This window comes from Engystomops pustulosus, chromosome 2 (genome assembly GCF_040894005.1).
Source record: "Engystomops pustulosus chromosome 2, aEngPut4.maternal, whole genome shotgun sequence".
Lineage (NCBI taxonomy): Eukaryota > Metazoa > Chordata > Amphibia > Anura > Leptodactylidae > Engystomops > Engystomops pustulosus.
In genome coordinates, this window is record NC_092412.1 from 217671167 (window position 1) to 217694204 (window position 23038).

Sequence of the window (23038 nt, forward strand, 5' to 3'; positions counted from 1 at the left end):
CCCACAAAAGAAAATTCTCACATTTCTATCACCTAGTTTGTTAACATAATAAAGATCATTTTAATCCTTTACTTAATAATTTTACTCAGTTTTACTGCTGTTTTAGGTCCTATCTCTCCCTCGGTTCCTCAGGGCCTTTCTAAGCAGACACAATGGGGCACATTTACTTACCCGATCCATTCGCGTTCCAGCGGCGGCTTCTCTGACGAGCGTTCGGGTCTTCCGGTGATTCATGAAGGTCCTGCGCTCGATGTCCACCAGGTGTCGCTGCTGCGCCGAGGTCCGCCGAGTTGCTTCGGAGTTCACTGATCTCTTCCTGATGCATGTAAGTATGGCGCGTGCGACCAATTTTTTTTTTTAAATGCGGCGGTTTTTCCGAATCCGTCGGGTTTTCATTCGACCACGCCCCCCGATTTCCGTCGCTTGCATGCCAGCGCCGATGCGTCACAATCTGATCGCGTGCGCCAAAATCCCGGGGCAATTCAGGGAAAATCGGTGCAAATCGGAAATATTTGGGTAACATGTCGGGAAAACGCGAATCGGGCCCTTAGTAAATGACCCCCAATATGACCCATCTAGCTCTGTTGGGTTACAATTTGGTTAGATTATCAGGGTACAAGGTGTATATGCACTTTCAAATGGCATCTGACATTGTACTAACACACTGACACATGGAAATAGAGATGAGTCAGATAAGAGATGCATGAGATTACACAGAGGCTGATAGACCATTACACTGTTACACTTTTAGCTCTGCTACCTGTCACAAATATGTGCCTGCCTCCCCCTTCCCTCGGATCACTTATCTTCTTGTAGCTTGCAGTTTGCAGCTTCTCTCTCCTCACAATCTCCTGCCAGGAAGTGAATCAGTGTGAGCTCCGTGCACGGGGCGTGGCTACAGCCACATAGCAGCCATAGACTGACAGAAATAGCATGTGCACAGTCTCATCCAAGATGGTGTTCACCCACCAGAAGTTACTGCGTCTTGTCTAGGGGCAACTGAAATAGTGTACAGCAGGACTGATAGAGACAGGTTGGACTTATATCTGTGAAATGCTGCATTTTTGTTAATAACAGTGAATTAGAGAATGTGTTATTTTGTTGTGCTGAGTACATATAAGAAACTTGTCTTTGTGGGAATACCCCTATAATGACATAACATAATGTAAACTAATGTAAAATGTAAACTAAGTGGATTACAAAAATATTCCACTGCTATAGTCACCTAACCTACAAAATTTTAAGAAAATATTCTATAAACATTTAGCATTTTCTGACAAGACATGAAATAGGCATCTTACTCAAGCCAAACATTTAACTCTTCTCATGCTCCTTTTCCTATAGCTTCAATGCTACTATACATGGTTATCTTAAACTATCTCTCAGATATTCTTCTATAGATTTTGCTGGTTATCCAGCCAACAGAAACACAGGAACAGATTGTGAACTTCATGATTATAAGGGTAAAAAATCATTAAGGCAAAAAAACTGAAAATCTGAAAAAAAATCATAAAAGCAAAAAAACTGAAAATAATACAGAAATTACACATGATAGCAATAAATAAATTTGACCCTAAATATTAATTCTTGAGCCCAAAGGTTCTAGTATATTATAATATCATGTAAAAGCACAGATTTTCATTTTGTTTTCCTTTGCTCACCTGTTGCCCTGGAGTACCCATTGGTCCAGCAAGCCCTCTTGGCCCTGAATGTAGAAAAATAAGAATAATTCCAAATATTATTTAGAATTATTTTGATAATTAAAATAACATACCAGTTTATTAAAAAATAGCAATTTTACAATGTTTTGAAAATTGTTTTCTGGGTTAAAAGTATTGATAACCCATCCTGAGGAAAGCTTATCAATAACAGATTGATGGGGTCCAGTACCAAGCACACCCACAGATCAGCTGTTTTAGCAGCTAAGAGTGGAAGAGGAAGTAGACAGCTCAGTTGTCTGTCCAATGGCACAATTAAGTCACTAAAACATAGACCATATTCTCTTGGATGGAATCTGATCTGCAGTAACCTTAGTTAGCCACGACATGGAGAACAGAACTGTCTGCTTTCTGTTCCACTCTCTGTGTATCAGTTTCTTAGAACATTTTATCTGTGGGGTGTTAGATGACAATTTGATATTCCATGTACGTTTATTATATACAAACATTTCTTGGGTTACATACAAGATAGGTTCTTTAGGTATGTTCCTTAGTTGAATTTGTATGTAAGTCGGAGCTAGTATAACTCAAGACAAATTTATTTTGTCCCAGTCACAAATAGATTTTTAAAAATGTTGTGCTTTCATCGGAAGAAGGATTATCAATAAAGCTTCATTACAGACACCTTACAGCGGATCATTACAGCCTGGGACTAAAGTAACATCCAGAGAGCTTCACCAGAGGTCACAGTGGGCAGAGGAGTCCGTGTGTTACTAGGAGTCATCTTGTAAGTTGGGTGTTCTTAAGTAGGGGAACGTAATGTAATGGTAATGTAAATTGACAATGTTTTATGGAAGCAGATATTTCTTTTGGTAGTTTGATATCTTGATGCTGGCTATGACTTACTCATTTGTTTGAGTGCACTTTTTTATAGTCCACTATGGTTTTAATTTTGACAAAGGCCACGAAGAAAGAACCAACACTGCACTGAAAGATATTTAAAAAAAAAACTATTGCAGTTGTTATAATAATAAAGATTATTCAAATGAATTTACCAGGTGGGCCAACAGGTCCTGGTGGGCCACGAGGTCCTGGAAGTCCTGACATTATTGTATCTGTTATAGTAGATACCAAATGTGGGTCTGCATCTATAAGAGAAAAAATTATTAGGTTAAAACAAATAAGTCAGAAGTATATATAATTTTAGGATGTTATAGAATGATACAATTATTCATTCCTGCTTAACAGCTTATGAAGGGCACTTTATAAACTTTTCTGTTTCCTCATTGATTATAATTGTATTTTTACGAAAAGTTTCCTCTTTTGGTGCCATTTTACACAATAATTGACAAAAGGTGCACCTGCAAACAGCATGGCAACACCACTGGTACATGAAAAAAGCTCTTCTACACGAAAATGGAAATTGACCTTTCACTTAAATGACAGATCAGTAGGAAACAGGGAAAGTATGTCTGGAGTGCATATAAAGTTACCTACATGATACTGATTTTACTTGTGGGGGGATTTGGGGGTTGACAGATTTTTTTAAGCAGCTGATTATGAATGAAACCTAAAAAATATATTATGTAATTTATTTATTAATTATATAGAGGTAGGAATTAATGATGCTTTGTCTATTTTCTGCAGATGACACCAAACTGTGTAGTGTAATACAGTCTATGGAGGATGTTCATAGGCTGCAGGGTGACGTGAGTGTTGGGTTATCCAGTTGGCAAATGAGGTTCAATGTGGATAAATGTAAGGTTATGCACCTGGGGGATAATAATCCACATGCAAAATATGTCATTGGGGGAGTAAATCTGGGAGAGTCCCTTGTGGAAAAGGACCTGGGTGTACTAGTAGATTATTAATTAAATAACGGCATGCAATGCCAATCAGCTACCTCTAAAGCTATCTTGTCATGTATCAAAAGTGGTATAGACTCTTGGAATAGGGATGTAATATTACCACTGTACAGGGTATTGGTTCGGCCCCACCTAGAATATGCCCTCCAGTTCCGGGCACCGGTCTAGAAAAGGATGCCCTGGAGCCACAAAAATGATAAGGGCTTGGAGGGTCTAAGTTATAAGGAAAGATTAAAACAACTAGATTTATTTAGCCTTGAGAAGAGACATCTTAGATGGGACATGATGGATTTATATAAATAAACATATGAATGGTCTATACAAAAGATATGGCGGAAAGGTTTTCCAGATTAAATCAAATCAAAAGACAAGGGGACACTGTCTCTGTCTGGAGAAAACAAGGTTTAAACACCAGAGGCAACAGGGTTTTTTTACTATGATAAATGTCAACCTGTGGAATAGCCTGCCTCAGGAGCTGGTCACAGGATGGACAGCAGATAGCTTCAAGAAGGGTCTAGATGCCTTCTTACACCTAAATAACATTAATAACATGTAGAATTGTTTCCCCTTCCTCATCCAATCCCTTCACTTTCTTTGTTGAAATTGATGGACATGGACATCTTTTTTTAACCGTATAAACTAAGATACTATAATATAGACTGGGTATACTGTGCGTGTATAGTATGTGCTGTGTGTATACTATATATTTATATCCAACATAAAATCTGGAGCACTCCATGGTAAGAAAACAAATACTCACTGTTTTTCTCTGAATTAGGTTGTAATGAATACAAAACACCCTCTGGTAAAGATATTGGAACACCTGGTGGTCCTGGTGGCCCTGGAGGACCTGGTGGTCCTGGAATTCCATTCTCTCCTTTTGGCCCTTGAGGTCCCCTAGGCCCTACAATAAATTAAAATGACATTAATCAGCCATTTGATTTTTACATGTTATGTGGAAGAACATAAGTTCACAATGTGTCATGCGGATCAGGTGCCCTCATCACCCACATGTTGGAGCCAAGGTTATGAAGGAGTTTTTAAAGTAGGTACTTTTATAACAATTAAAGTTGTATCCATTTTCATTATGCATTTTGGATTTACGAAATGCAATATGCAACATCTGCTATAAAGTTCATGTTAACCATTGGGAAGGCAATACAGACAGACCAAGGAATGTGTGTGATACCTTATTGGCTAAATAGTGTTAAGAATCTGTATTCTGGTTACAAAACTAATGATGCAATAGGAATCCTTTGAATGGTTATTTAAGACCATAATGCAGCATTTTCTATTTCCACAAATGTTGTACTGCTTGTTTGAGACATTCACACAAGTTGAGGTGTGTCACGGGTGCTCCCGCTATCCCTGTCTCGGATTATTAAAGGAATTATTATTATTATCTAGTGTTGGATGAGGAATGACCATAAATACTGTTTATCCCCAGAAAAACTATCACTGTTTTTGAATGGACAGATGTCACAGTGGAAACGGTCTAATTGAGTGTTTTTTTCTGTATCTGCATTAAAAAAGTATATTTTTAGTACCAGTTACCTTGGGGACCAGTAGGACCAGCTTTACCCACTTCTCCACGATCTCCTTTGGAACCAGGTAAACCCACAGGTCCAATAGAACCAGGTGGTCCAGGAATTCCAGGCAACCCTTTAAAAAATGCAATAGCGAATATAAAACAAATTAAAAATCACTAACGTTGTGTACTTCCAAAAGGTGTTAAAACAAAAAAAAAAGCCTAACAATACATAGCTTTCGGATTAAAACTTTAATTTAAGCTAATAAAGTACCGTATATACTCGAGTATAAGCTGTCCCGAGTATAAGCCAAGACCCCTAATTTTACCACCAAAAACTGGGAAAACCTATTGACTCAAGTATAAGCCGAGGGTGTAGTATACAGCCAGCCCCAAGTGGTATACAGTCAGCCTGCCCCTCCATGTATACAGCCAGCCTGCCCCTTCATGTATACAGCCAGCCTGCCCCTTCATGTATACAGCCAGTCTGCCCCTTCATGTATACAGCCAGTCTGCCCCTTCATGTATACAGCCAGCCTGCCCCTCATGTATACAGCCAGCCTGCCCCTCATGTATACAGCCAGTCTGCCCCTTCATGTATACAGCCACCTTGCCCCTTCGTGTATACAGCCACCTTGCCCCTTCATGTATACAGCCAGCCTGCCCCTCATGTATACAGCCAGCCTGCCCCCCTGTATGTTGAGCACATTAAAAAAATAAACTTAATTCTCACCTTCCGGCAATACTCACCCCCGGTCCTCGGCGGTGGCTCTCGATCCCCGGCAGCGGCTTCTGTCTTCTTTCTTCTCTTGCCGGCGGAGTCGCATCCATGCAACTTCCCTGCCGGCGCTCACTATGATGCGGCGGTGTCGCCGCTGATGACGTCACACCGCCGCATCATAGTGAGCGCCGGCGGGGAGATCGCATGGACGCAACTCCGCCGCCAAAAAAAGAAAGAAGACAGCCGCCGCCGGGGATCGAGAGCCACCGCCGAGGATTGGAAGCCGGCGCCGAGGATCGGGGGTGAGCATCGTCGGAAGGTGAGAACTAAGTTTATTTATTTAATGTGCTGAACTCCGGGAGCCGCTGCCGGGTATTGGGTAGCCGCCGCCGGTGGATCCGGGCACCGGAGGGTGAGTATATATATATTTTTTTAAATTGACTCGTGTATAAGCCGACGTGAGGTTTTTCAGCACATTTTTTGTGCATATGGTGATCAGCCTGAAAATGAAAGGAAATCTACCAACAGGAATCTACCTATTATGGTAGATCCAATGGTAGGTTCCTCCTTCCCACCGAAGGACAAAACTATCTTTCGCTAATACTTTAATCCTTCCTAACCTGATCTAAACTAATATGCAAATTATCGGCAGAGGTTACTGGGGCGTGAAGTATTTACTCCGGGTTGTGGGTGCAAACGCTACACCACAATCCCGTAGCCTCTGCTGTACCACCGCTAAGCGGATATATCCGCCACGGAGCTATGAAGGGTGTATGAAGAGGGCTCACAGGCCGAGCCCTCTTAATACAGAGATGGTTGGTGCTTGCTCCAATTGCGGGTGTTAACCTGTTGTTTGCCGTCGGCTGCCCCGAACGTCATCAGGAGGCGGCAATTGGTTGCCATGGTAGCCTCGGTCTTTGTTTGACCCGAGGCTGAATAGCTTCTGCCTATTCATTACAATGAGCCAGTGGCTCATGTAAAGCCATGGTAGCCTCGGGTCTTCGCTTGACCCGAGGCCGAATGGCTTCTGCCTATTCATTACAATGAGCCAGTGGCTCATGTAAAGTACAGTGTGCAGAAATGCCATATACTGCGATACAGTAGTATTGCAGTATATGGTAGGAACGATCAGACCATCTAGTCTGATCTAGTTAATGTACCCTAGATGGTCTAAGAAATTGTGAAAAAAAAGGAAAAAAAAAGGAAAAAAAATGTAAAAAATTAATAAAATATTAAAAGTCCAAATCACCCCCTTTCCCTAGAACAGATTCCTGGTGGTAGCTTTCCTTTAACTGATTTTCCAAGCAGCTTGCAATAGAACTCAACAAAATCATGTTTGTTCACACCTGGAATTTTTTTTTAAAGGAGCATCACAAAGGACAGAAAAATATCACACCATGCTCTAACACGTATCTCAGGAAAGAAAATAACGTGTGTAAATTGTTCTTCAATGTGTTAGCACATTATAAATGTTTTATTTATTACATTACCTCGTGACTTCTTATCTTCAATATTATCTCCTTTGGAACCTATACAGATGATAAGAGCATTTGTCTTTATTATTATTTTAGTGCATATGTGAAAATATAAAAAGCCTTTCCCTATATGTACAGTCAGGTATGTAGTCATTCATTTGCCAGTGCTGTGGTCTCCTCTCTCATGAAAGTGCATTTTTTTTCTGTTTAAATGAAATATATTTGTAAAGATAAGATTATTCATCAATATGTTTCATTATTTTCATTGCTGCAAACTAAATTTCAGAAAAAAAAAATTACTTAAAAATATTCCCCTTACAATGAATCTGCTCCATAGTTGGAACTCATTCATATTATACAATGCTTGCGCTGACTTTTGTAATACTGACTGCTGAAATATTGCCACATTTTGCTATTTAAAGGAAATCTACCTGTATTGACTCTTAAGGCTTCAGCAAGGTGAATACAATTAATATCTTATGAGGAGCTTCACTCCTATACCTTGCTATGCTTCCACAAGGTTTTGGCAGGGAAGAATGCTGAGAGAGAAGGGAGGCGTCAATGCTTGTGAGCGGCTCTGGTGATGCCCATCTGAGCACTTAAACTCAATTTAAATTATGATTAAAGTAAATTTTTAGCCAATTTATTATTAAACTCAGCTGTATTCAACCTGCTGGGAGCGACCCCTCAGCACTAAGGGTAAATACAGGTATATACCAGTCAGTTGTAGATTTCCTTTAAAGGGAACCTACCACCACGAATCTACCTATAAAGGTAGATCGGGTGGTAGGTGGATGTATGGGACGTGAGGATAGCCCTTTTTAGAGCTAATCCTCACGTCCCCGCTAGCCTAGCATAAACTTTATTGCCCTAATATGTTAATTTAATTAAGCGGCTACCGGGGCGTGGAGTAGCCGGACACGAGGCTACACAGCGCGGCTACTCCACGCCCCAGTAGCTGCTTTCCCCCGCCTACCCTGTGATCTTCGGCGCGCAGCTCCTGGCAGCTGCGCGCCCTCGTCCGAGAAGCCGGAGTTCTGCGCATGCGCAGTAACTCCGGCCAAGATGCGCGATCTCGGGAAAGACCCCCATTGATCAGCAAGTTAGACCCTATCCTGTGGATAGGGCCTAACTATGGTTCGTGGAAAAACTCCTTTAAGCGGTTGCTAGGGCTATTTTCTGGCTTTGCCCACTGTATATGGCTGGGCTTTGTGCCAGTCTTAATTGTTTTTCCCCCTTAATTGTTTTTACCATGAGTAATGCTTGTTGCCGAAACACGTAGGTCGTTTGTGCTATGTGTATGCATCGTGTTTTCTTCTTTTGAATAAAGAAGAATCTTATTTCTAACTGGCCATCCTCCATCTCTATTCGTGAGTGCCGGGATCTTCTTTCTCTTCAGTTGTTTTTCCCCCTGGCCGCAATCATATTTGGCTTGGCCTGGAAAATCCCTTGAATTTTAAAAGCCATTATTTCCCAATAACAAATCAGAATGTTGTATACAGTATAAATGGAAGATAATAAGGGATGAATGTGGTTCAAATTTGACCAGTTTAATAGTGATTGTTGTTTAACATTATCTTTGTTCCCACCTAGTGTAGATTTGATTGATTTCCTGAATATGGTTCCTGGGCTGAGGAGAGGAATGGCATCTGGTAAGTAGTCCTCATTCCAAACGGCAGTGCTTCTTGTGATGGGCAGGTCATTGTCTGATGGCTTCTCTGCTGCTTGCAGTGTGATAATCTTGAAATAATAAAAATGTAAGTTTTAGTGAATGTTGATCATTTACCAAGAAAGTGAAGCTTTAGCTTGTGGAAGTACACTGGAGATGCTGCACACAGCATACACTGATAACAGAGGAAGGCAATGAGATTCAGTACAATGATTAGATGACATATGCAGCTGTCTTGGCTACCTGTGGAGAGTTTCTCCTACCTCAGGTCTTTGGTGACTTTCTTCATATCAGCTCTTACAAACTTAAAGGGGTTGTCCACTTTCAGAAAATATTTGATATGGTTTGTGTAATGAAAAGTTATACAATTTTCCAATATACTTTCTGTATCAATTCTTCATGGTTTTCTAGATCTCTGCTTGCTGTCATTCTATAGGAAACTTATGTTTGCTTCCAGTGGATAAAAATCTGTCCATGGTCACACAGGTGCACAGCTCGTTATATCACATAGCTCTTATTACACTGTGTGATACTAACGAGCCGCACACCTGTGTGACATCACTTGATCATGGACAGATTTCTATCCAGCAGAAGTAAACACAGAAGCTTTCTATAGCAGAACAGCAACAGACCTCTAAAAAACTACAAGGAATTGATGCAGAATTGATATTGGAAAATTGTATAAGTTTTCCTTACACAAACCATATGAATTTTTTGCTTAAAGTGAACAACCCCTTTAAGGCAGGATATAGCAATATAAAACTTTAGCTCATAGAAATGCACTGGAGATCCTCCACACAGCACACACTTAGAGAAGAGTGTCAGGGTTCGGGATCAGTGGATCCTCTAGACTACCGCGCGAGGTGGTACTAACCGACACCTGAGACCGGAATCTAAGTGGCACCTGGTCTTCACCAGAGCCTGCCGCAAAGCGGGATGGTCTTGTGGGGGCAGGGTGCCACCAGGTCGTTCCACAGGTGCGACTAGCCCTTGGTGGCAGTCGAGGTACCTTAGCAGAAGACAGTCTTGAGGTCAGGTTCAGGCACAGGGTCAGGGTAAGGACAGACAGCAGCGATGCAAGGTCAAGTCCAATCTGGGGTCAACAACGGGAGGTACAGACAGATTGGAACGCGAACACAGGAATGGCCCGGAACACACAGGAGCACAGGATCAGGAACGCAGGAACACAAAGGAGCACAGGAACAGGAACGCAGGAACACACAGGAGCACGTGAACTGGAACGCAGGAACACACAGGAGCAGGTGAACTGGAATGCAGGAACACACAGGGCGCCGGAACGGGAACGCAGGAACACACAGGAGCACGGGAACTGGAACATAGGAACACACAGGAGCACAGGAACTGGAACGTAGGAACACACAGGAGCACAGGAACTGGAACGTAGGAACACACAGGAGCACAGGAACTGGAACGTAGGAACACACAGGAGCACAGGAACTGGAAGGCAGGAACACATAGGACACAGGAACAGGGGAACTCGGGAGCAGGAACACGCAGGAATATCGCAGGGGAGCTTTCTCTAAGGCGTAGACACAGGCAGGCTTAAATAATATTGCTGAAAATGGCCAGCGCCAGTTAATGTGGCGCTGGCCTTTTAAAGGTGACAAAGAGGTATGCAATGTGAGTCTACACAAGGATTAGCTGACATTACAGGTGTAGCTATCGGGGTGGGGAAAGGAGAGCCATGGCTATGGGACCCTGAGACTTTGAGAGGCCCACTGAGGAGCTTTGCCCCTGTCTTGCTGGGGAGCAAAGCTAATTGAATAGGCAGGCAATCAGCTGTGTTTTTCTATGACCTTCAATAGAGATAGAAGAGATCCTCTGATCTATTAATAAGGAGTGGAGAGGAGAACCAGTATCTACCACTATATGGTTACTGTTTAGTGGAATACTGGTACAAGTGGGTAGGGGGTCCACTTGGGTGGGCTTGCCCCCTTATGCTGAGCCCCTAATTATGCCTCTAGCTGACATATGCACCTTCCTTTGCTTCCTGTTTCTGGTGAGTTTCTCCCTATCAGCTCTTGTGTGAAACTTTAACTTACAGAAATACTATGGAGATTTTCTATACAGTTCACACAGATATCAGAAGGAGGCAATGATTATTTGACACCTGTTTTTGATATTTGTCTAGAGTCTACTCTTCTTCCTGCTTGTGGTGAGTTTCTCTCTATCATTTATTCCAGGGTAATGGCTGGGAAGAGCAATGAGAAGCCTTTTACAATAGTATCTGTGGAGATACTGTATCCATCACACACTAGATTTATCAGTGCTGCTACGCCAGTTTTTGGGTCGGCGTATGATTAATCTGCCCATTGTGTGAGTCATGGGAATCTTACAGCACTATTACTACTCCCAGATAAAACTCAGAACAGACATTGGGGGAAATTTATCAGGGCTTCTATGCCAGAAAACTGCAAATGCTAGCGACCCACCAGCACTTGAGATTATTTACCCCTTTACGCATGGTGGACGGTGGGTGAAAGTTTTCATGTTGCGCACTATTTCTATGCCTGGTCTTCTACTGGATGCTGCACTGGATTCATCAATAGGCTGGAGCCAATTATTGTAATGGACGGTGTCAGAGGGGCAGCACCATTATCATATAATAAATAATCCTGTTTGTATAAGGGACTGAGATTATAAAATTTCTTTCGGCATACTTAATCTACAGAAACCCTAGGAGTTCACCATATGAACTTTTAATGTAGTTTAAAATTGAGGCCCTACAAAGTTCCACCTAGTGGTGAATGCAGATAAACAGAATAATCATTTAAAGGGGTATTTCTACTGACAATATTTACCCTCTACAAAAGCATAAAATAGAATCTTAAACTTGTACAATTAAATAAAAAGTTCAGCTCCTGAGGGAACCAGACCTTATTATAAATTGTTGTTATTATAAATAGATGTGAAAACTACAAGAAATTTTCCATATCCACAAGGACTCTTAAATCTTGAAGAACTAATAATTCATGGGACAACAATTATTAATTGTTGACTACCTTATTGATGTACTAACAGTTCACACCATGGAATAAATGAGATCTGGCTTTGCAGGGATCACCTGGAATCCATTTGGTTTGGACATATATGCATGTGTCTAAGCTAAATGATGATCCTATCATTCAGTTCTAAGATCAAGGCAAGAACAGAGTTTGTACACCCAAGTTATAAGAACAATATGTGTCTACTCCACCCGCTATGCAACAATATGAAATGTTTGAGAGAGAAAAAGTACTGAAGAATGATAACGGCAGACAATGAGCAATCCCCCATGAGTCACTGTTATGTAATTCTAACATAAATCCTATTTATATTTAATTTCACTTTCATAAATGCCTCCCACCATAGGGCCATCTGCTTGCTAAACTCATCATAAAAAGCACATGGGGGCTGTTGTACAAACATGGCAGATATACAGTAACACTGCTGGGGTTGGGATTTTAACAGCCAGTCAGATATTAATATAAGCAGCATATTGGGAGCCAAGTAGTGATTCATGGATGGCATCATACCAATGTTTCTATGGTCTTATTGAGTGAAATTTGCCTGACAACACTCATGAGCATAGTCTCAAGACTTCCTCCCCTTTAACACCTGGCAACCAGTTCAGTCTCAAAATGACAGCCCCTGTTCACATGACCTATTTTGGGCACATAGATGTCTTGAAGGGGAGTTCCTACTCGAGACCACCCTCTATGAGCCAAGTAGTGCACTTTTCTGCTTTGCTTCTCACTGTGGTGGACTGGATATCGCATCAGGGGCGTAACTTGAGGGGGTGCAGAGGATGCGGTCGCAACCGGGGCCCAAAAGGCTTTGGCGGACCATAAGGTCTCACTTTCCCATATGAGAAGACTAGTACTATGAACCATACATTATAGTCGGGGGCTTGGCACAGACTTTGCACTGGGGCCCCTCAGCGTCAAGTTACGCCACTGTATCCCATACAATAAAAAGAGACCCTTTACAAAATTTTCCATGCCCCAACTGCCCTCACGATAAGTCTAAAAATCTTAACCGTTCTGCTGTCTTGTATAGCACCCTCTCTCCTTTAGGGGTTTATCATATTACCAAGGAAGATTGAAAAGAAACATAGATCCATCAATGTTTCCAAAACATGGCCCTATGGTGTTGATCGAGAGCAAGGCATAAAACCCATTTCAAACACCAATTTGGAAGTCAGAATAACTCCCTGAATCAACATCCCATTTAAAAAAAATTGCTTCCATAACCTATGATATTTTTGTTCTCCAGAAAGGCATCTAGTCATCTCTTAAAGAAGTACAAATTATCAGCTATTTTGCGTCAGAGAGTTCCACAGTTTAACCTCGGTGGGTATGGCAGAACCCTCTTTCTTCAAGGCATAGAGGATGCCACTTTGTTGGCCACATGCACAACTGCTGTATGGAACATAAAATATTATATATTTAAAGTGGTCTGAAAAACGCTACTCCAGCTACTAGTTCCAGTGCCGTAGTGTCTGGAATGTGTCCAGCAAAGTGGTGGCAAACTCTCCCTGCAATGTGCCTACAGGCTACAGCCCTGCTAAAAGCAGATATACCACTCTGATAAGGGTGAACCCACTATCAAGAACCTGCTAACAGACCCTGAAAGATCCTGTCTGGCAGCTGCTGGATGGTGGAAAGGACAGGTAAGATGAAGCCAGAGACAAAAGAGGACACAGAGGAACAAACAGCTATAGACAAACAAGCAAAATGGTACAGAACCAGGTAAAAAACAAGATGTGGGGAAATGTAGAATTAGTAGAAAGAATTTGAGTAAACATAACAGAGGTCAGATACACAGAATAGGAAAGTAATGACCAGCAGAAAAGAGGAAAAGGTATAAGGAGTAATCAAACTGGGCAGGTATATAAAAGAGTTCCTGGATGCCTCCCGCAGCAGCTGACTGGACCGGCCGTTTATCATTCAAGTTAACCGTTTTCTGGATAGAAGTGGGTTGCCGAGGAACCAGGTGTAGCTCAATCAATTGCAAGACAGAGGAAGTCTTTGGCATGGATATTACATGTGGCCAAAATAGTTTAGCTGCCTTTCATTGGACCAATAGATGTAACTTTTTGCTCTGATATCGTGATCACTTACATTCACACATATAAAGTCTTATTCGATTACAACTACACCTATATGGACAGTTTTATTTTGTGTTGTCAGTGTTGGAGATATATGACCAGTAGCCCTGCTCTGTACTGATGAGGATCAAGCACCTAGAAACATTGGGGCACATTGGAGTGTTGTCCAACGAGAATGAACTTTGCAGCTATTCACAAAGATCGTGTGCCCGATATCCTGCATGTGTCGATTCCCTGCTCAGGTCCGCTGGAGTTCGACTTCTTCCCCATGTATGTAATTGCATATCTTGCGACACAATTTTAAAGGTAAATCCTGCGCTGAGTCCGAATCGGTCGGATCGTCCGACAGACCGCCCCCCAATTTCTGCCGCATGAAGGTCGGCGCGATTGCGCCAAAATCCGATCGCTTGCAACACAATCCCCTTCTAAATAGCTGTCACAGCAAATCCTGAATTTCTAAAAGCTGACGAAAGTGCTATCCGCAAGACCCTTAGTAAATAAGCCCCATTGTTTATGATTTTGCTAGTATGAGCTAATTTGTCTACTTTACCCCATGCTTGAATTATAATTCTCAATATGGTCCATTCCTATGTCACTTCAATCAGAAACAATACCCCTATTTCCCCCAAAGTTACCCATGAGAGCTTTTAACAACTAGGCATTTTTTCCTCTAAGTTGGACACAATCCCCTAATATTTTTATCTGTCTTTGAAAGTTGGGGTTTTGTCCAGGGTTGTGCATGCTTAGACACTTAGGATCCATTTACTGTGTCTACTCGACACAATTAATCATACTTATGGACACATTTGGAATAGTTTCTTATCTAGTCACTTCCAAAATACACATTATTTATAGTGTATGGTACTGTGTTCTGATATGGACACATCATAATGTAAGGCTTTCATTATTCTTCAGAGCTAAAAGAAAAGCCCGGGGGAAGTTCTTGTGAAAAGTTATAATATGAATCTATGACTTGTACTACATACTGTACATTACACAGCATCTTCAATAAAATGACCAAATTAACCAATTTCAATTATATTCAGCAATTTCACTATAAGCCTAACAAATGACTGGCACTTGCTTTCAGCAGGATCACAATAAAGGATAAAATATCTATATAATACATAGATTACAACCACTTCTGATAATGACAAATTTGCTTTTAAAAAGCCTTTGTACAATGCCAAAGGCCTCCTTCCTTGTAAAATCAACTTTTTTAATTATGCTAATGAATCTGAGGGGCTCTGGTGGATGTATTCAGAGCCCCTATTGATGTCGTTTCACAGGCTTTTACAATGAGCAGAACATGTCTCCCCCTGGTCTCTCCCTTCTTCCTCTTCCGTGTGTAATCTAGCAGAAGTAGCTCAGTGCAGGGGGGAGGGGAGACCTACTGCTCATTGTAACAATCAGTGAAAATATATAGCTGAGGGGCTCTAGAGCCCCTCATTAGCATCATTTTAAAAGTTTATTGTAGAAGGAAGTAGGCCATGAATAACAAATTTAAGAAGATTAGCACAGTCACAGCGCCTGGATCAATGTGTAAGTGTCCATGGTTTATGATCCTCGGTTTTCATGGTAGATTTTCTTTAAGTTAAATTTGTTGAAGTTGAATTTTTTTGTCCCTGTGACAATTTTTTTTTTTTAATTTTGTACTCCTGGCCTCCTTCCTTCTAAACTCAACTTTTAAAATTATCAACAATTATCATCTATGAGTGAGTGTCTCTGGTTTATCATGCTAGATTTTGATGCTTGATTTCCTTAAACAGAAAACCCTTTATATGTGCCCTAGATCACAAGGGTTGTTACTTCTAACCTCTTAACCTCAAAACTTTAGACCACAAGAGTTATTATTTAACTCTTCAAAATCCCTAGATATAGATATATAACTGCTCTAGATCACAGCAGATGTTACCATTTTACCATTTACCCCTTTCACAACTCTATTTCACCAAGGATGTTAAAGGGGTTGGCCACTTTACCTCATGTTTTTTATAATGTGGGCGTAAGAGTGGGGAGGGCAGGATATTAGGTAATTAAAGGTGGGTGATCTCTAACTGTCCATGAGCATTCATGCTGCTAGGACCTTAAAGGGGTATTCCCATCTGGGCATTTACATTTAATTGAATTAATTTGCCATATGTAAACATTTTTTTCAATTGGATGTTATTAAAAAAAATACTCCTGTGTGAAAAATAATTTCTCATAAATGTAGCCATATGGTCCATTAGAAACAAAACTGTGTCCTTGGATACGGCCACCTCTGCTGGAGGGATTGCACAAAGAAACAAAAAGTTTTTGTATATGAAATGTCCGGGAGCTATAACACCACAGACGTCCTCCGGTAATAATTGCTGAATCCAGGTGGTCAGGCAGGGCTTAATAGCGCATGTCTGGCCACTGCTGCCTAAATGTGAGGTGGTCGTATCTGAGGAAGCTGATCTCGTTTCTAAGGAACAGAATGACTACATTTATGAGGAACATTTTTTTTAATAACATCCAATTAAAGAAATGTTTACATATGGCAAATTAATTCAATGACAAGATGGGAATACCGCTTTAAGTTTGTATTCATGAATACTATCATAAGGTCCTGGAAGGGCAACTGGTCATGGTCAGCTCCAGGTTTCAGTAGGCGAAAGAACCTCAGTGGGCTTCTTTGCAGTGAACTCATGTGGCAGCATTCAAAATTCAGAATCTGAAAGAGTCTCCTGTCCTTAAATATTCCCTTGTTTATCATACCAAACAGCCCCCTCATGGTTATTTATATAAGCCCTCCTCACACCCTATGGATTTACTGGATATAGCCCCATCTCCCCATGGACTCCTTGTGTACAGCCTAATGTGCCCCCCCCCCAGTAGCTCTGGGCCCTAGAACTTGCCTGGGTATGTCCAGCGCTGGCGCCGGCCCTGGAGGGTTAGAATCACATGAGCCTCTATCTGCTGCTGTTTTATTATCAGAAATGGCAGCTGATAAGGTAAAAGACATATAGGAACCAAGGGCTTAACTTTACATTTCAAGAAAGTGGCACAGAACATTTAATAGATGTATATTGGTAATTTACCTAATATCCTGCCCCCCACACTTACACACATATTATAAAAACATCAGGTAAAGTGGACGACCCCTTTACCTAAACTTTATATGACAAATATGTTACTGTTAACAAAATATAATATAGATAAAGTTAAGGTTTGTGATAAATAATAAATAACTGCAATAACTGCAAGAGATTAGTAGCAAGTGGTCACACAGGGTTTTTAGCAAAGGGGCTTTCAGTTGTCTCTAAAAGCCCCTGTCTTCAGGGACCATTGTCTTGAGAAATGTTCAAAATATCTGAAAGAAAATTTCACTGCCCAACAATAAGAATAAAATCATAGAGAATCCTTAAAAGTGACTCAAGCTTTGGAGTACATTCTTATGTAAATGCTTGGTTTTTGGAGAATCAATGTATTGATTTCTGATTTTTGTCCAAAATATGCTCCTGGGTCTGCTTAACTGTTCTTATGAATTTTTAAGTGGATAAATTGATTTGGACAGAAGAAGATAGATGTTAAGCAATTTTGGAATGAAATCTGTGTTTTTAATCTAAACCTGAAATCAATTGTGATTTCCCAGTGGAAATGTCTGGTCTGCTCTGTGCTGCAGTGGGAAGGAGTTAGATTGTCTCGTTCCCTAGGGTTATGCAAATGATTGTTGGATTGTTCTAAGCTATAAGGATGGCCAAAAACATTACCATTTTGAGGAAGAGATAAAGACAGTTAAAATCTGATTATCTTTAATGCAGGATTATCAGATTTTGTCTCTGCGCTCAGGATGTATTTTTGGTATAGCTTATATTGCAACATGATCAGTCTTTTAGAGGTGCAGTAATCCTTTGATGTATTTCTGAATATTTCTTAATATACTAATTTTTTTCGGTGGGGGTGGGGTGTCCATACAAATTTGTAGAATATAAGAATATTCGGGAAATCTTTGTGCCGGATAGGCAGAGGTGGCAGAAAGAAAGCATGCTTGTCCTGCTGTGGCTCATGGTTCCTGCGCAGCCATGATACAACATATAGCCTCCTTGGTCCACGGGACATTACTTCCTCTGACCATGGGGTGCCACATTCTTAGTTGTCTCCAGGTCTGAGGAGGCAACATGTGAAAAGCAGTGTTCTTTTTTTGCCACCCCTGCCCCATGGTATTCTGGCCGTGTATACTACACAGGTCGCGTTATTAGAAAAGTACAGCATTTCACAGATATAATACCAATGTGTCTCTATAAGTCCTGGTATACACAATTTTGGTTGCACCTAGACCCGACCCTGTATCTTCTAGGGTCGCCGGACAGATTGTTCTCCTTTCTGACACTGCACTGTGCTGAGATGCTCTCTGCTGTCTGTCTCTAGCCCCCACCCTTGCAATCCAGGATGAGCTCACACACACACACACTGACTTCCTGCCGGCAGCTTGTGAGGCAAATAAAGCTAAAGATAGATAAGATCTTTATCCGGGGGAGGCACAGCAGCTCTGACAGTAAGTATTATAGGTGACACATAAAAGAGCTGTGTATGTTGTGGCTGTGATAGTAGTCATGTGTAATATGCATCTTGTGAATCTCAGCATTTCTGACGTGTCTCATATCTTTTTTTAAGTGTCAGATACTAATAGAATGTTTAGAAGCAATATGAAAGTGTATATAAACCTGGAACCTGATAATCTAAGCACATTGTCAGTGCACAGCACACAAGAATCATAATGGGGGTCATTTACTAAGGGCCCTATTTGCGTTTTCCTGACGTGTTACCCGAATATTTCCGATTTGCGCCGATTTTCCCTGTATTGCCCCGGGAATTTGGCACACGCGATCGGATTGTGACGCATCGGCGTCGGCATGCATGTGACGGAAATCGTGGGACGTGGCTGAACAAAAACCCGAACGGATTCGGTAAAAATGCTGCATTTAAAAAAAAAAGTGTCGGGGGACTCGCGCTTACCTTCACCAGGAATAGGCCAGTGAACTGCAGTGCATTCCGGCGGGCCTCGGGGAACTTCAGCGCAGCAGCGCCACCTGGTGGACGTCAGAGGAACTACCTTAGTGAATCGCCGGAAGACCCGAATCCACCGCAGAGAACGCACCGCTGGATCGCAAATGGACCGGGTAAGTAAATCTGCCCATTATATCTGCTTGAGAGTCCCTGGAATACTACACTGACCATCATTGAGTGATATGAGCCAAAACAGCAATAAAACTGAGTAAAATTGTGGGGTTAAAAATTATCTTATTAAAATTTGAGAATTTTCTTTCATGGGCAAACCCCATAAACATAGCTGAAAGTTTTCCTGTATAGCAATTGTCTAAATACATGACTAAATACATGACCTGACTCTACAGCAGAGATACAGTTGCATAGGTACAGGCAGACGCTCACAGGTCCCAGGTAAATTAGATGTTATAGGCCAATTACATGCCTCTCACTCTGACCTCTGCAGCTACCTAGTCAGAAATATTAAAGATTAGCCTGGGTCACCAATGGTCAGCCGGGGGTCTGATTTCAGCTCTAGTGCATTTAGAATCCGTTTAAAACATTTCCATGTATGGTGTGAAATAAATAACTCAAAGCACATATGATGAAATAGATTAATCTGGATAATTGATTGGATTCAACCTGATTGGAGCTGATAAAAATTATTTATTGCTAACTTAAAGAGGACCTGTCAGCCCATTTCCATCAATGCATTCAATGCTATCACACATATATTTCATCACACAGTTTCATATGTTTTCTTTTCCTGTTTATTCCCCTGTTACGTCACAATTTTGATCCAAATTTTATGCAAATTTTTGCATTGATATCAAAATGGGTTGAACTGTTTCTCATAAAACCAAGGATTTTTTTTTCCACCTCGTCCCTCTTCATCGCATCGGAAACCTCCCACCAGAGACAAGGCTTTACTAAGCGACGGACTAGGTGCATGCACAGAGGAGAGGAGGACCGCGAGCAGATGACTGCTTGGGGTAAGATTTAGACCCAAAACCAAGAACACTGAGGGATAGTTTTAGATTATGTTGAGTTCCCCATGCCAATCATGGCCATGGCTAGGGGCATTCATTTAATGGATTGGCTCTTTGTCTGCCAATCTGGCAATATGTCCAGTTCGGGCAGCTGTACCTGAAAGTCGAGCCCGAATGCAGACATAGGGGCACATTCAATTACAGGGTCACTGGAGTTCACGGAAATTGCATTGTCCGTCTATAATGCAGATTCACTAAGATCGTATGTCTGAAATCATGAATGTGCTACTCAGGTCCGACAGAGTTCACCATCTTTTTTGTGATATATCTTAAACATAGGGCCTGCGACACAATATAAAAGTTAAATACGGCACGCCCCCTGATTTGTGTCACATGCAGCTGTCCTTTTAAGCCCTGAAAAAGTGCACAGTTCAACAAAAGTGCACATCGCGACCCTTAGTAAATGAGCCCCATAAAGATCACTCATCTCTATTAATGAGTACTTCACATTGCTGTGTTTTGATGCATTTCCTCTTTAAAGAGAACCCATCATGCAAAATTACCCCCTAATCTAAATATATTTTCATAAACTGCCCTTAGAGAGCATTGCCTCTATCCCTTCATTGTCCCTCTACATGCCTGTAAACTTAAGCAATGAGGTCCTAAAGCTGTATGCAAATGACCTGTGAGATGTCCGATGAGTCATTATCATATTCAAGCTGATATTCAAGCTTATTCATGAGTGGGAGGTACAGCCACACCCCCAGTGCTTTACTGACAGCCTGTATAATGGTGTAATGGATCCTCCATGTGCTTCCTGGTGCCGGCCACGCCAGCTGCAGCCTGTGTGTGTATAGGAGAGATACAACAGCTCCAGGCAGCCATGTTATAGCAGAACATGTCAGATTCATGTGTAGCTGATGTCTGTGTCTCTGTGTATTAGGAGGATGCAGCATGTCAGCAGATAAAGCACACACACTAGCAATGCTTTACTATACATTACACACAGACATGAGCAGGGGGAGGAGAGGGGAGGGGTAACAGGGGTGATATCACTGCCTCTGACCATGTGACCAACCTCATTTACATAATAAAGAAAAGATGATTTTACAATGATTCATGTATGAATTGACTAGATAAAGGCTGGGATGGGATCCTTGTGAGCTGCTCCAACAGGTAGTGGTGACAGAACTAATGACAGGGACCTGATGACAGGTGTCCTTTAAAGGGAGTCTATTAGCTACCAAATCACACTCACAAGTAATAGCGCATTATATAAGGCAGTATATATGTTTTCCAGACATAGTATTCATGTTTTTCTACAATCCATTATTTTAGAGAAAATTCCATTTTAAACTATTTTTGAGTGGGGGGCACAACCTAAGATAAGAAATATGAAATGGCCATTTATGGGCCTTAATTAAAATTATGGCAGTATTTTTTAAAATTTGATTGTAAAAGTGAGAAACCACTTTGTAACAGCAGGTTTTCTTTCCATCCCCCATTTTTTTTTACAATGTGTTACCTCTCCCATAGATAGAAAACATAAAAAGAAAAAAAAATGTTCACCAGCAGGTTTGGTCACACTCCCACAGCACTGAGAAATGTAAATGTAAACTATCTGAATTTGTGAAATGGCATGTACATGCTACTGTTTCTGTACTAGTATCTGTTATATGGGACTAGGTAGACTGACTATGGCTCTGTTACTGCAGGGGTATGTTGGGTCGGCTATAATGGTGATGTTCCTTTATGTACAATGGGTTATTCTTATTCCCTTTTGTACTTAGAATTTCAAGAAGAAAGCTATAAATAATGTTGCTGTCCAGTAGAGGGCAGTGGTGAATTATTAGGATACATTGTGCACATATTCAATGGGAATGATGCAGATTTGTTACTTCTCTCCCTATAGATTGTTCTATTACTACACAGAAAGACAAACTAGAATACATTGTGTGTACATTGTATGACAAAGATTGTTGTGATGCAATGACATAGCTAAGCATATAAATATATATAACATCTTATTTTTACAGTTGAAGGTGAGTAAAAGGAAAGAATTCAAGATTTTTAAAATCTAGTTGTCATAGGGGCAAAAAATACTTTGTCTGGAGTTGCACTAACAAAGTATACCAGGTCTGACTTACATAAACATTCAGCTTTAGAACACACCTATAGAGCCTATCGTAACCTGGCGACTGGCTGTACTTGTCCTCTGACTGTGGACTGGTGGAGATCTCTTTAGAGATAATTTTTTAACTTTTTCCAGCATCTTTTTCTAAACTGCTCAGAACTCTCCATTATATGAGCCATGATACATTCCTGCAAACATGTTCTATCGATATGGTAACATATTTGTTATATATTAGACGTGGTATAGTACATCATGAGGCCGATGCCAGTTACGCTCTTCATTGTAGCTGAACCGGCACCAGGAAACACAGGGTTTCAGAGGTAATCTACAGCTGACATCTCTGTGTAACACGATCATGGCATTTAAATGCCTGTAGGGAGAGTCCCTGCACAATCAGCAGCCCAACACGTTTTGGCGGTCACCAATCATTGCTAAGGCAACCCTGGGGTCTGAGCTAAGACCCCAGGGTTGTCCATAGTGAATCCCTGTAAGTTCCTGTCTGTGACAAGACCCTACAGGTAGTGAGTCAACCAATGCAAAGCACCAGTAAAAAAAAGTAAAAAAAAAAAGTTTTTAAACAAAAATAAACTAAAAATTAATAAAACCATAACACCTACATATAAAATAAAAAAATAGTGAAATTCACCACACAAACCCCACACATTAAGCATCATCATGTGCATAATGACCCTTACAATTAAAGAAAATCCCTATTAAACCTGCACGAAAAACTGCATTTTTTTTTTAAACTCACTAAAAATGTAAATTTTTCTAGTCCCACATCAAATGCAATTAAAAGAGATTATAAAAAACATATCACTACAAAAATAGTACTTTTTTAAGGTACATGTCCCGTAAAAAAAAAGCTCTGAACTA

General features: G+C 41.0%; 1 protein-coding gene across 1 annotated transcript in view; it reads right to left on the bottom strand.

The window, feature by feature from the left end:
• The window catches only part of COL26A1 (collagen type XXVI alpha 1 chain), a 276058-nt gene that overhangs the window by 18144 nt on the left and 234876 nt on the right, over window positions 1-23038 (bottom strand). The window contains exons 5-10 of the mRNA XM_072138171.1: window positions 8837-8987; window positions 7263-7301; window positions 5078-5185; window positions 4284-4427; window positions 2714-2806; window positions 1662-1705 (exon numbers count right to left, since the gene is read on the bottom strand). Coding sequence (XP_071994272.1) covers window positions 1662-1705; window positions 2714-2806; window positions 4284-4427; window positions 5078-5185; window positions 7263-7301; window positions 8837-8987 — 579 coding nt within the window. The remainder of the gene's footprint in view (window positions 1-1661; window positions 1706-2713; window positions 2807-4283; window positions 4428-5077; window positions 5186-7262; window positions 7302-8836; window positions 8988-23038) is intronic.